Source organism: Rhipicephalus microplus, chromosome 10 (assembly GCF_043290135.1).
Source record: "Rhipicephalus microplus isolate Deutch F79 chromosome 10, USDA_Rmic, whole genome shotgun sequence".
Classification (NCBI taxonomy): domain Eukaryota; kingdom Metazoa; phylum Arthropoda; class Arachnida; order Ixodida; family Ixodidae; genus Rhipicephalus; species Rhipicephalus microplus.
Window position 1 is genome coordinate 88,203,432 of NC_134709.1, and position 11,922 is coordinate 88,215,353.

Genomic DNA, 11,922 nt, shown 5'->3' on the forward strand with positions numbered 1-11,922 from the left:
ACTCTATCGCCGGAGAGACGACGAATCGCCCTAGATCATAAGAAGGTTCTCCCCTTAAATTCAATCGTTTGCATACGGCTGTCCTATTAGCCAAGAGTTGCCAGTAAAGTAAAATGAAAGCTCGCAATGGCCTATGGCCTGACCTTATCTGCTAGCCGCACATTTTTGCTCGCTTCTACTGCAACGCCATGAAACCATGCACTCCTTGCGCCAGCCATGCTGTTAAGCGATAGATTACGAACGTCTGATTCATTGTTAACCGCGAGAATGAAGTTATTCAGTCCAATTCGTGTATCTTATATTTGCAGCCCACGTTTTGCAGGCACACGTGTAGGCGTATCGACGAAAGAAAGAAAAAAAAATGAAGAAATGCCCGCAGGCGGGCAGAAGTGAGTCCAGTCTCATTCTAAGCTGGAGCATCTGGCGGGGCGCCACCTGAAGCTTCCGGCGCTGGTGGCCAACCGACAGCTTCTGGAGAGACTGCCGCCTCGCCCGGTGCTTCTGCATGTTCCGGGGAGGCAGAATGTCCTGCGGCCATATCGCCTGAGGCAGGTTGAAGGGCTCCGGGCAAGGAAGGCGAATGGTCACCTGCTGCTGCTGGCTCACCACCATCCTGATGCAAGCAAACGAGATGAATCAGGTGAATAAAACTGACAGAGAAATCTCGTGGAAGTGAGTGCAACAGACATCAAGCTTCGTCTGAAGGTTACTGAACACCCGCCTTGGTGGTCAACTTCTTATGGTGCCCCACTGCTGGTGCGAAAGGCCGAATGCCAACCGTGGTGGTCGTATTTCGATTCTTTAAAGGAGCAGTAACATTAACTTGACGCATGTCGTGTTTTTTTTGCATTGTCGCGCAGTTACTGATCCCCCAGTAACATATAGCAGCAGAGGGACGAATTAATATCTGTAATATCGATTGATATGACCAGTACCAAACTCCATTCAAAACTAGGGCAATGCCCGCCAATTTTCGGCGCTCCAGTGATGAAAATTGTCTTATCACGTGGCCACACAAAATAGACGCGATTTTCAGTTCGCATTGTGTCTGCTCGGCGCACACGTATAGGCATAATCATGCATCACACGCGTCATCAGCGTCCACAAGCGATGATGATGAGAAATGTAGAGTGATGGCCGTCGGCAGCATGGTGAATCGGTTTCAGCTCCATGCTCAGGTGATTCTGAAATCGACGCCGGATCGAGCAGTGACTAGGCAGCTCTGGAGACGCACACTTGGCTCACGCTGGCTGGTGATAATTATGAAGGCTGCGTACGTGTCACTTGTTGACGATGACCATAGCATACAATAATCACATTCGCCCTCACTATGGCGCTATGCGAAGCGGCACGACGGAAACACAAGATTCACACGAACGCGCTGCACGAACCAAGCGAAACAAAGCAAGTGAGTTGTATTGAAAACTGGACAAGTTGGTAACCATTCATTGTAAGAGGTAAACAGCACGAAAAACGAAGACGGAGAAACAGAAAGACGCAAGACGAGAGTGCTCTTGGGTCCTTCTGTTTCCCCATCTTCGTTTATCACACTGTTTACCTCTTAGAATAAAAGAAAGTGAAGCCGTTGCCGGGCAGCCAGGCGTCGCCACGAGACGGTAGCACATGCAGGCACCGTGACAACCACGGAGGAAGGAAAGGTATCAGAGGGCATGCCCAGTCGGCGCGCTACGGGAAAAATGTGGAGGAAATGACATCATGGCGGTCTTAACCACTGGGCACAATGGCGGCGCTGCTGCGGTTACGTGTCGCGCAGTGGAGCTGGTCTGGCCGTGAGCAGCCACGGCTGGCGGCGGCATGTGTGCCTATAAGTATCGTGCTCAGCCGTGACGGACAATATCCATGATCGGCGCCCCGTTATTGGTTACGCAGTGTTCTCCTGGCAGTCACAGTACGCTTAGCAACGTTTACAAATCATTTTGTCCATCACGGGATTTCAACAGTGCGTAGAACGAGTGCATATCCATGTGTCGTGCGGCGGATGACGAGGATGAAACAATTAGTGTTCAGCGAAACTGCATTGGGCACCATGACGAAGCGAAACGACGACGAACACCTTGCAGGTCAGTGACGGTTGGGCACTGCTCCTGCTTGTGACAACGAACGACGCTGTTGAGCACAGCCAGACGCAATGAGGACCATGTGCACATACGTAGTTTCGTGTTGTGTGTGTACAGTAACAACTTGCATGTGCGTATTGAAACACCTTTTCTGTTCTGCTTGGTATACACTCCCCAAGCATTGCATGTAATCTCGAAGTAACAGCAACCGCATTCAAGTGTCACTTGCACCATGCTCAAAGTCACCACGGTTGCAGAATGCTGACACCGGTGAGTTTCACGCGGAACACAGACACAGTCGCCGGACGCTGTGTCGGCCGCGTGGCGGAATGCAACCGTAGAAGGCACACGACCGATCGTGTTGTCTGTACAGTTGCTGAAATAATGACGTAAAAACACTCGCCGTTGTCAGTGCATCTAGCGCGCGTTCTCTTGTACGTGCTTCGTTGTCGGCAAACTGTTACTCGCTGTTAATATCCGTACGAAATGATTTCGCCGAACGGGTCGCGCTGGCTCATATTGTTGAGCCCCGATTCATTAGTTTCGGATCATCAAGACACGCTGTGACGTCCCCGCAAACACGGACTGAACCCCAGTCCTTTCGAAATGTTTACGGTCGTTTCTTAAACCCACGCATAAAAAAAGAAAAATAAAACCTTCGGTGTAACGAATGGGCATTACGGAGTGGAGTACCTGGAAGGATTATTTCTACTGTTTTCGCCCTTCCCCCCCGCAAACACGAGGACCGGGCGGCGCCTTGTTGTCTAAAGACAGTGTGACAGTGTACGGTGGCAATAATCCACGCGCACCCTTCAGATTTGTGGCATGGGGGAGCAGCAGAGCACCTTTCGTTGGTTCGGGGAAGGCGACCCTGCCGCAGCGCCTGTGCTGGGTCGGGTCTGACTTTCCGTCAGCCTCCGTGGCTCCAGGGCTAATTACTGCGTTCTGCGTGGATGGCCACCCGCGGCGTTGAATGACGACGAAGCGGCGACTACGGAGAATTTCGTGGGAGACACCGAGCTGCATGGAGACGTCGAGACTCGTTTTGGACATCGGCTCATCAAGTACCAGAAACCAGGGAAATTGGTTTGTCTGAAAACTTTTCGGCACAACACTCCAAACTCCGGACGTTGGCCATTACAGGCGACGCACTTTGTCGGAAGCATCGGGACCATTGTTCGCCCGTAATCAAACAGTCTTGGGACAGCTCGCCCATCTCTTTCTCTGAGGCTTGAGTTTGTACATTGTTACTTGCTCGGCTTTGTTTGGGAGAGGGTTTTCTACTGGTGTGGGCCGCGGGGCGGCCGTCAAAGATGATACACTCCGACTGACAAGAAAATATGCCTCGTCTATAGTGGCGATTGGTTTGGTGCTCCGGTAAGGCGGAGTCGGGTCCTACAAAAAGGGACTACGAGAGGATACGAGGGGGTCAGAGATACGATGCGATGAGCTCGAGATGGTAGAGAGACGGAATGGAAAAGGAAGATAACGGTGCGAAAAGATAGCGATGAGAGGCGATGAGATGATGACTGGGGCAAGGACGGTACGATGAGGAATGAAAGTTAGGGATAGGAGGCGAGTGAATGGAGCGTTACGAAAGAGAACTAAGATGGAAATCACTGAGAGGCATGACGAAGGAGACGATAACGAAGACGATGAAGACGCTGACGAATCGGACAATGACCTCAGGAAGAAGCCCTGAGCCCCGACTTGAACAGCCAGCTCCGAGGCCCATGTCAACATGGACCTTTCGTGAGACGGACTTTATGCACCTTATTTAGATTAGCTTTGCGGGAAGGGAGGTAACGTGTTGAGATATTGCGTGGTTTTATTCATTGATAACTTCATCATTAGTGTCGTCGTGTGTTTTCTTGATATATGCATACCCTTGTATTGTTGCAGTTACTTCCTTTATGTGCCTGCCCTGTGTCGAACGTCGCGAGTGTCTAATTCATGTGTTATAGATTTTTGTAGTGGTTGACGTACGCGGTTATATGCTGTTTGCAGTTAGTAATAAATTAAATTAATCAGTAAACAGAAACAGGTCGTAGCGTCTCTTACTTCACGGCCCCAGCACGAATACCTGTACGTGAGAAGTGATTGAGACACATAGCCAAGGGGGAACGGGATAGACAAGGGGTTGAGTGGTCTTCTCTCTCTTTGGTAATCGGTGGCGTAGTGGGGACGTCTCAAGTGGTGGCAGCAGTGGAATTACTTCTGGGGCAACGGTGCGAGATTTCACCCTCGTACTAGGGAATTAGAGGCGGCAAAATGAACGAGCAGGCTACCAAGATGACCGATAAAGACGACCCACAAGAAATGATCGCGTTAATGTTAGCGGACATGGTTCGGTCGTTTACGGGAGGTGATACGGGTCCGGATGTTGGGGTCTTCTTGAAAATTTTGGAGCAGGGCGGTCGCTTGGGTGGATGGCGGGATAGTGAGCTGGTCTGCATAGCACGATGCAAGACGGTAGGTGCGGCGCACGATTTTGCGTGGTGGGATGATGGCGTCGCTGCGGCTGCAACTTTTTCTGAGTTCAAATATTTGGCCCCCAAGAGGTTCGATACGGAGCCACTTATCTTTAAAATGGAAAGGTTTTTAAACGCGAGGCAGAGGGCACCTGAGGAGGTGCGGTCATTTGCAAGTCACTTGCGCATTCTCGGGACCGCCACCCTGGCGAGCTCCGATAGTCAGGATCCGGTGAAAGCTTCACTGCGTCGCGAAATTCTAGCCGAACAATTACTCTCGCAATTTTTATTAGGCCTGAGGAATCCGGTCCCCAGATTTGTTCTCTCTCGGGATCCAAAAACATTTGACGAGGCCATTGCCATAGCGATCAAGGAGGAACAGAATGAGAAAGTGTCGTGGAGCCATACGTTACCCGTTCGATACGCAGAAGAGAACACGGATATTCATGAGATGCATAGCCACCTTGACCGCCTCGAAAAATTTGTGGAGAGCTTGGAAGTACGCAATAAGGTGAAACAGAATTGGCAGGAATTCTCGAAGCAGCTCCCTTATCCCGGCGGGTGCTATAACTGTGGCAGGTTTGGCCACATTTGGCGAGAATGCCACCGGTACCGACGACGAAAGTGGAATTGGACGGGTGGCAGCCGCATTCACAAAGGCAAGGAAAGGGCGGGAAAATTTGAATCTGGAAACCTAGACGCAACTCCTCCTCATGACGTTAACGCGCAGAGGTCAATTGCGGTCGTAAATATTCGCGAGCAAACAAGCTCCGTAAAAATGAGTCGTGGTTCACCGTGTGCGGAAGTGGTTAATGTAATTTCCATGATCGAGGAGGATGTTCCGCGATTGAGCGAGTGTGTGTTCGGGGGGAACGCTGGCACGCCGGTGCCACTGGGTGAAACGAAAGCTGTCGAGGTTGCTGGAGCGAATACAGATGGTTTAGCTGCGGTTTCTACCTCGAAGGCCCCACGAGACGATGAGGCATTACCAGTTAGAGTAGCAGTTATGAAGTTGGATGAGAATGGGTTCTCTGAGGATGCAGTTGTAGGAGTCTTGGCCGACACGGTGGTAGACTGAACGTTAGTGAGAGTAGATGAGATTGGGGAATGCCTAGATCACAATGGGGTGGTTTTTGTGGGGCCAAAGAGGAACTGCAGCACACTCGATGTACAGCGCACCAAGCCCGGGCATGTGCAGCGGTGGTCTTATAAGATTGCTTCGCACATGCCCCACTCCCCAAGTGAGTTGAGTAGGTGGAAGTTCGGATCATTCAGCGAGGATCTCAAATTCGGAGTCGGGGAAGAGGTCTGCATACAGGTAGACGCTGAGCGCTCGGGGATCGGCTAGGGTCATAAGAGTCAGCAATGTTGTATGCCATTTTATGTTCTATAATTTCTACTCGGTCATTGTGCATGTTACTTTAGTGAAGACCCTCTGTCGAAGCTTAAATTTTTTGTTCTGTTTTGCTTTGGCTGGTACAGTTGTTATACTTTGTTGATTGCGTTTTGAAATGAGGCAGGTAGCCTCACTCGGTTATTGTGGTTTATGTTGCTCGCGGTATCTGATGTTCACCACTGAGTGAGTGGTACCACCTAAGATCGCTGAACACCTAATGATTGGGGAAGAACATAGAGTCAGTGAATGTGAGGTTGTCGAGATCTCGCCACTTGTCCGAAAGGAAGGTGCAAAAGGGACTGTTTTAAGAAACGAGAGAGTTTAGAAAGACGGGATATGTGACTGGTATCTGTGCCCAAAGTTAGGTAGATTATGCGTGGTGGTAGGTCGAGATAAATCAATAGATGCTACTACAGGTGATGAGATTAGACAAGTAAAGATAACAGAGAAGCTACGGCGTTTTCCCTACACAATAGTGTCGTGCCTCGATAGGAGGCGGGAGGGCCGGCTTGTGGAAAGATATGAAGCAGCCCCAGTATCGACGAGGTGAGGTGAAAGTTCAAATTGAAATGGGTTTATGGCGTCTCCCCGCACGGAAATGCCGCACCTCGTTCGGAGGCAGGGAGCGTAGTGATCGGTATTGATGTACAACGCCCAATGTCACAGTTGTATAGGGCAGCATACACGCTACATTCTCAGCCCATCCGAACACGCAATTCACGCTGAAGGTCCATTTCCTTCACCGACAGGTGCAGCAGAGGCCGGCCAGGAGATGGTACGCGAGGGTAATTCAGTGTTGCTGCTTTTATGACCTATGTTCTCCCGTCTTCCCGCTTTTCGTTTGGTTTGATATGTTCGATAAGATCTTAAATTTTTGTGCATGTACGAAATGAAAGCGTATTAAAATGTGTGTATCCTCTGTTCGGTTGCGCCGAGAGTGAACAGTGCAGGCGAAGTGTGTGATGTGGTCGCATGGTAGCGAACCTCACGCACACATGACCGAACGCTGCGTGCCAAATCATCCGACGAGCAGCTGTGACCAGTGTGCGTTTTGTCCACGCGTCATCCACGAGTTTCTGCGGTGATTCTGAAGGTTTCAAGTGTGTTGTGCGTGGTAGAAACACGGAATCAAACTGCTTCGTGGTGTGTGGTTACTCAGCGACAATCACAGATTGCATCCTCTCAGCAACGCGCTAGGACCGGGCGGCGCCTTGTTGTCTACAGACGGTGTGACAGTGTACGGTGGCAATAATCCGCTCGCACCCTTCAGATTTGTGGCATGGGGGAGCAGCAGAGCACCTTTTGTTGGTTCGGGAAACGTGACCCTGCCGCAGCGCCTGTGCTGGGTCGGGTCTGACTTTCCGTCAGCCTCCGTGGCTCCAGGGCTCATTACTGCGTTCTGCGCGGATGGCCACTCGCGGCGTTGAATGACGACGAAGCGGCGACTACGGAGAATTTCGCGGGAGACACCGAGCTGCATGGAGACGTCGAGACTCGTTCTGGACATCGGCTCATCAAGTACCAGAAACCAGGCAAATTGGTTCGGCCGAAAACATTTCGGCACAACACTGCAAACTCCGGACGTTGGCCATTACAGGCCACGCACTTTATTGGAAGCATCGGGACCATTGTTTGCCCGTAATTAAAGTGCCTTGGGACAGCTCGCCCATCTCTCTCTCTCTTGAGTTTGTACATTGTTACTTGCTCGGTTTTATTTGGGAGAGGGTTTTCTACTCGTGTGGGCCGCGGGGGTGGCCGTCGAAGATGATACGCTCCGACTGACAAAAAATATGCCGCGTTGATAGTGCCGTTTGGTTTGCTGCCCTGGTAGGGTGGAGTCGGGTCCTACAAAAAGGGACTGCGAGACGATACAAGGGGGTCAGAGATACGATGCGAGGAGCTCGAGATGGTAGAGAGACGGAATGGAAAAGGAAGATAACGGTGCGAAGAGATAGCGATGAGAGGCGATGAGATGATGACTGGGACAAGGACGGTACGATGAGGAATGAAAGATAGGAATATTAGGCGAGTGAATTGAGCGTTACGAAAGAGGACTAAGAAGGAAATCACTGAGAGGCATGACGAAGGCGACGATAACGAAGACGATGAAGACGCTGACCAATTGGAAAATGACCCCAGGAAGAAGCCCCTGAGCCCCGACTTGAACAGCCAGCTCTGAGGCCCCCGTCAACATGAACCTTTCGCGTGACGGACTTTATGCACCTTATTTACATTAGCTTTGCGGGAAGGGAGGTTGCGTGTTGAGATATTGCGTGGTTTTATTCATTGATAACTTCATCATTCGTGTCATCGTGTGTTTTCTTATATATGCATACCCTTGTATTGTGCACTTACTTTATTTATGCGCCTGCCCTGTGTCGATCGTCGCGAGTGTCTAAATCATGTGTTATAAATTTTTGTAGTGGTTGACGTACGCGGGTATACGATGTTTGCAGTTAGTAATAAATAAATAAATGAATCAGTAAACAGAGACAGGTCGTAGCATCTGTTACTTCCCGGCCCCAGCACGAATCCTTGTATGTGAGAAGTAATTGAGACACATAGCCAAGAGGGAACCGGATTGACAAGGGGTTGAGTGGTCTTTCCTCTCTTTGGTAATCGGTGGCGTAGTTTTGACGTCTCAACGCACACTGTGCAGCTCACGTGCTTCCAGAGCCGGAGAGAGAGTCGTGCTTTCTGCTTTAGGTTCGGTTGTAAAAAAAGAGAGGAGAATTTTCCCAGTCAATATGGCCGACTTCCGGCTTCCTCACGGCTTCACTACGAGTGACGTCAGGGCCTCTCCTACCTTTTCTTTCTCCGTGGCGACAACACTAAAATTGTCCACGTCGTCGCTGCTCGCTCATCGTGACCCAGCACCTGAGGCGTTGCCTATAAGCCCGCTTATTACGTGAAAATGCTTATGGCCGGGAACGCATCGTTGAGTCTTTGGACGCTCTTTGCGCTCGAAGTGGAATGACGTCTACACAATGGACGCCATTCATACTTCGATATACAAAAACTCATGTGTACCAAGCAGTCAAATCGACGCCACTTCTCGTGTATGAATTTTAGTGTCACTGCTGCTCTAACGCACAATAACACGGGCCTTTAGCATTCTGATGAATGTGGAGTACTAGAGGCCCATATACTTGCACGCTAAATAACCTCAGGTGGTCGGAATTTCCGGAGCCCTCCACAACAGCGCCCTGTAACAGCCATCCCTCCACGGTACTATGAAACTCTATGGTTCTGGTCTCGTGGATAATGTAGAGGTGTAAAGGGTAACTTGCTGATCCCGTGCAGTGCTCTAGATCTGGACGGCTGCTTGCGTAGCCGATTATCACATCTTGCAGTGTATGGAAGAATCGCCCACTAAATCTAAAACGAACGTCACGTCAGCTACCTCTATCGGCCTTATGCTTTCCTCGGCACTGGTAAAGCCTCCAGCGCCGAAGTGTTTCTGTCGTAACTAGTGCTGTGCCGAACATTCCCATCGCATAAGCCTGATGTTCTGTGGCTCATAGTTCACCACAGTGTGTGGATCATGGTGATTTTGGCATTATGGCTGGTACGTATGTACGTATGTATATACATAGCATGTACTACTTCAGCTGTATGTCTAAATGGTGTGGGGCTGGTATAGAAGCGCATTCGAGGCCTTTGTGTGGCCAGGCTAGTTAATTTCTCGCCAAGCAGATAACGAGGACGAAATTAATAGGCGTAGGCGCAGACCTAGGTGTCGTCTTGAGCACTTTGCCTATGAGTAACGTTCTAAACACTGAAAAGTATACCTGCATGTAACGTCAATTTTTGCTAGAACTAAATTTTTTGGCAGAGTACTGCTCTTTGATATTTAATATTTCGGCCATTTTCGCGCCCAAACCCATTTCGCACTTCTTCGTTACGATGTGCACATATGTTTCAAACACTGAACTTTTGATTGTAACAAAAGCCTATTGCTTTTGCTTACGTTTTTCCTCTTGTATGTTCACAAGAAAAAAAATCAGCCTCAAAAGAAACTTCAAATCGCATCAATCACTTTCTAGGCGTGCAACACATATCCGTTAAGTGGTGCACCCTGCTTACATGTTGCCCACGATTATGCCACATGGCGCTAAAGAAGGGTCCTGAAATTGTTCCACCAGCCACGCCCACTTACACGAAGATTTACACTGAGTCATAATATCGGTGTCTGTTTTGCTCCAATTCAATAATTGCTGGAATCGTTTAGAGTGAGAGACGTACAGACGAGTCGGGAAAAGACAAAGTCCTGCATGGCTTCGAGTAGTTGTTGGGTGAGTTGATGACACGGCCAATAAAAATAAAAAAGTGAAAAGAACTCATGTCTTCGATAAGCGGACAGATAAATGCTCCCGAATGTTTGCTCAGAAGAATAACATCACTGTAACTTGGTTCTCTAAAAAAACAATCGATAGACACTCATCAAGTGCTGGTGATTGTGATTGAGCGTACAGATCACCATGTGGCTGTCCACGCAAAAGCATGTTCTGCAAGCGCAATATTAAAGAGAACTAACACACAATAATGCCAAGGAAAAAACATAGGAGATAGTCTTAGTAGTAAATGCAATGTAGTTATGAAGAAAGACATTCTAAAGTGTGTCATTTCAGACAAAATATTTACTTTAAGGTCACTGCCTTAACCCTGGGAGTGGCTCTGCATCGCTTACCAGCTGTTTTAAGATATTAAACTTGAAAATAAAAACATAAGTGCTTACCAGTTTAGCGCCCGCAGTTGCCTCTGGGGTGCCTGGAACGGCCGTTTTGCCGCGGGACTCCTCTGTCTCCCTCCTGAGTCCAGGAAGCCAGAGTGTTCCGGCAATTACTGACAGGAGCCCGGACACAAGGAAGAGGACCGCGTATGATTCCATTTCGCCGTCGCGGAATACCACTGCCGATTCAAAAGAAAACCACCGCTGTAATGCACAGATTCCCATCGTGGAGAGCCTATCAAGTCAAGAGTTAACATTACGTGGGCTTTAAGAGATGAAAAGTCTTTGTACATGGAGGCAACGTTTTGACGAGTGGTCAAGGAAGGCAAGAGTGAAGGATTGGCTCCAGTGACCAATTGTAAAGAATTGTAATTCGCTGCTTTCCACAGCACAATGCTGCAAACAAAACCACGCGTGACATACCTAGAAATGCATTTGTTCAGAGTTCCATTACCAGACAAACACTTTCCTCAAGGAGAAAACTTGAAATTCCGATAACCCAGCGTCGAAATTCGTATGCCTCCGAGCTACAAACGGACGTGTAGTTTGTCTTTTTTTCTTTATTAGGCTGCGCTGCAAATGCGTCGCTATGCACGAAAGAAGACCTGCAACAGATTATCGTCCTTAGACGACATGTGCAGCGAAGCATGCCGCTCTCGGCCGATTTTTTTATAAATGCGGAGCATTTCTCACTTGCACGATGTCGCGCTTCGGTGTCGGCGGCGGCGTCGTCCACACCCCCACTGCGCGTGCTCGCGCATCGTGCCGCAGGCTAGCGTCTCATGCCGAGGCGCGAGCATGTCCGCCTAGGAAGACACCCGCAAAACTGTTACTCCCCTAAAGGACTTGTTTTGGCCTAGTTGGTGCATACTTGGTGCAGAAGACTGAGACGCGAAAAACATAACGTGAAGCAGGAAGAGCAGGAGAGAAGACAGAACAGCGCCTCCCCTCCCCCTCCCTCGCCTCACAAGGCCAACGCAGGCAGCGTCTGCTAGTAAAAAAATGACTGCTCGCGCTACACAATCGTTCGCTGGGCATCCCGCATCGAGCAGGATGATGATAGCACCATATATGCTGAGGTCAAGACATGACAGATTGCCAAAATCTGTGACGTCATCATGACGTTATATCGTTGTTCGGTGGGACGATCACAGTCATGTTGTCGTCCGCTACCATATTCGAGAAGTCAATTGTTCACGCGACGAACTGGCATCCCTCACATCGGACACTTGCGCCTCGTGTATA

The 11,922-nt window shown here is 49.5% G+C and overlaps 1 protein-coding gene across 1 annotated transcript; it reads right to left on the reverse strand.

The window, feature by feature from the left end:
* Positions 1-281: 281 nt before the first annotated feature.
* LOC142774467 (uncharacterized) lies at positions 282-10,875 on the reverse strand. The gene is made up of 2 exons (XM_075874808.1): positions 10,684-10,875; positions 282-613 (listed from the first exon to the last, which is right to left on the reverse strand). Exons 1-2 carry the CDS (start codon positions 10,834-10,836, stop codon positions 407-409), a joined length of 360 nt encoding a protein of 119 aa, XP_075730923.1. The 5' UTR covers positions 10,837-10,875; the 3' UTR covers positions 282-406.
* Between the last annotated feature and the right edge of the window lie 1,047 nt (positions 10,876-11,922).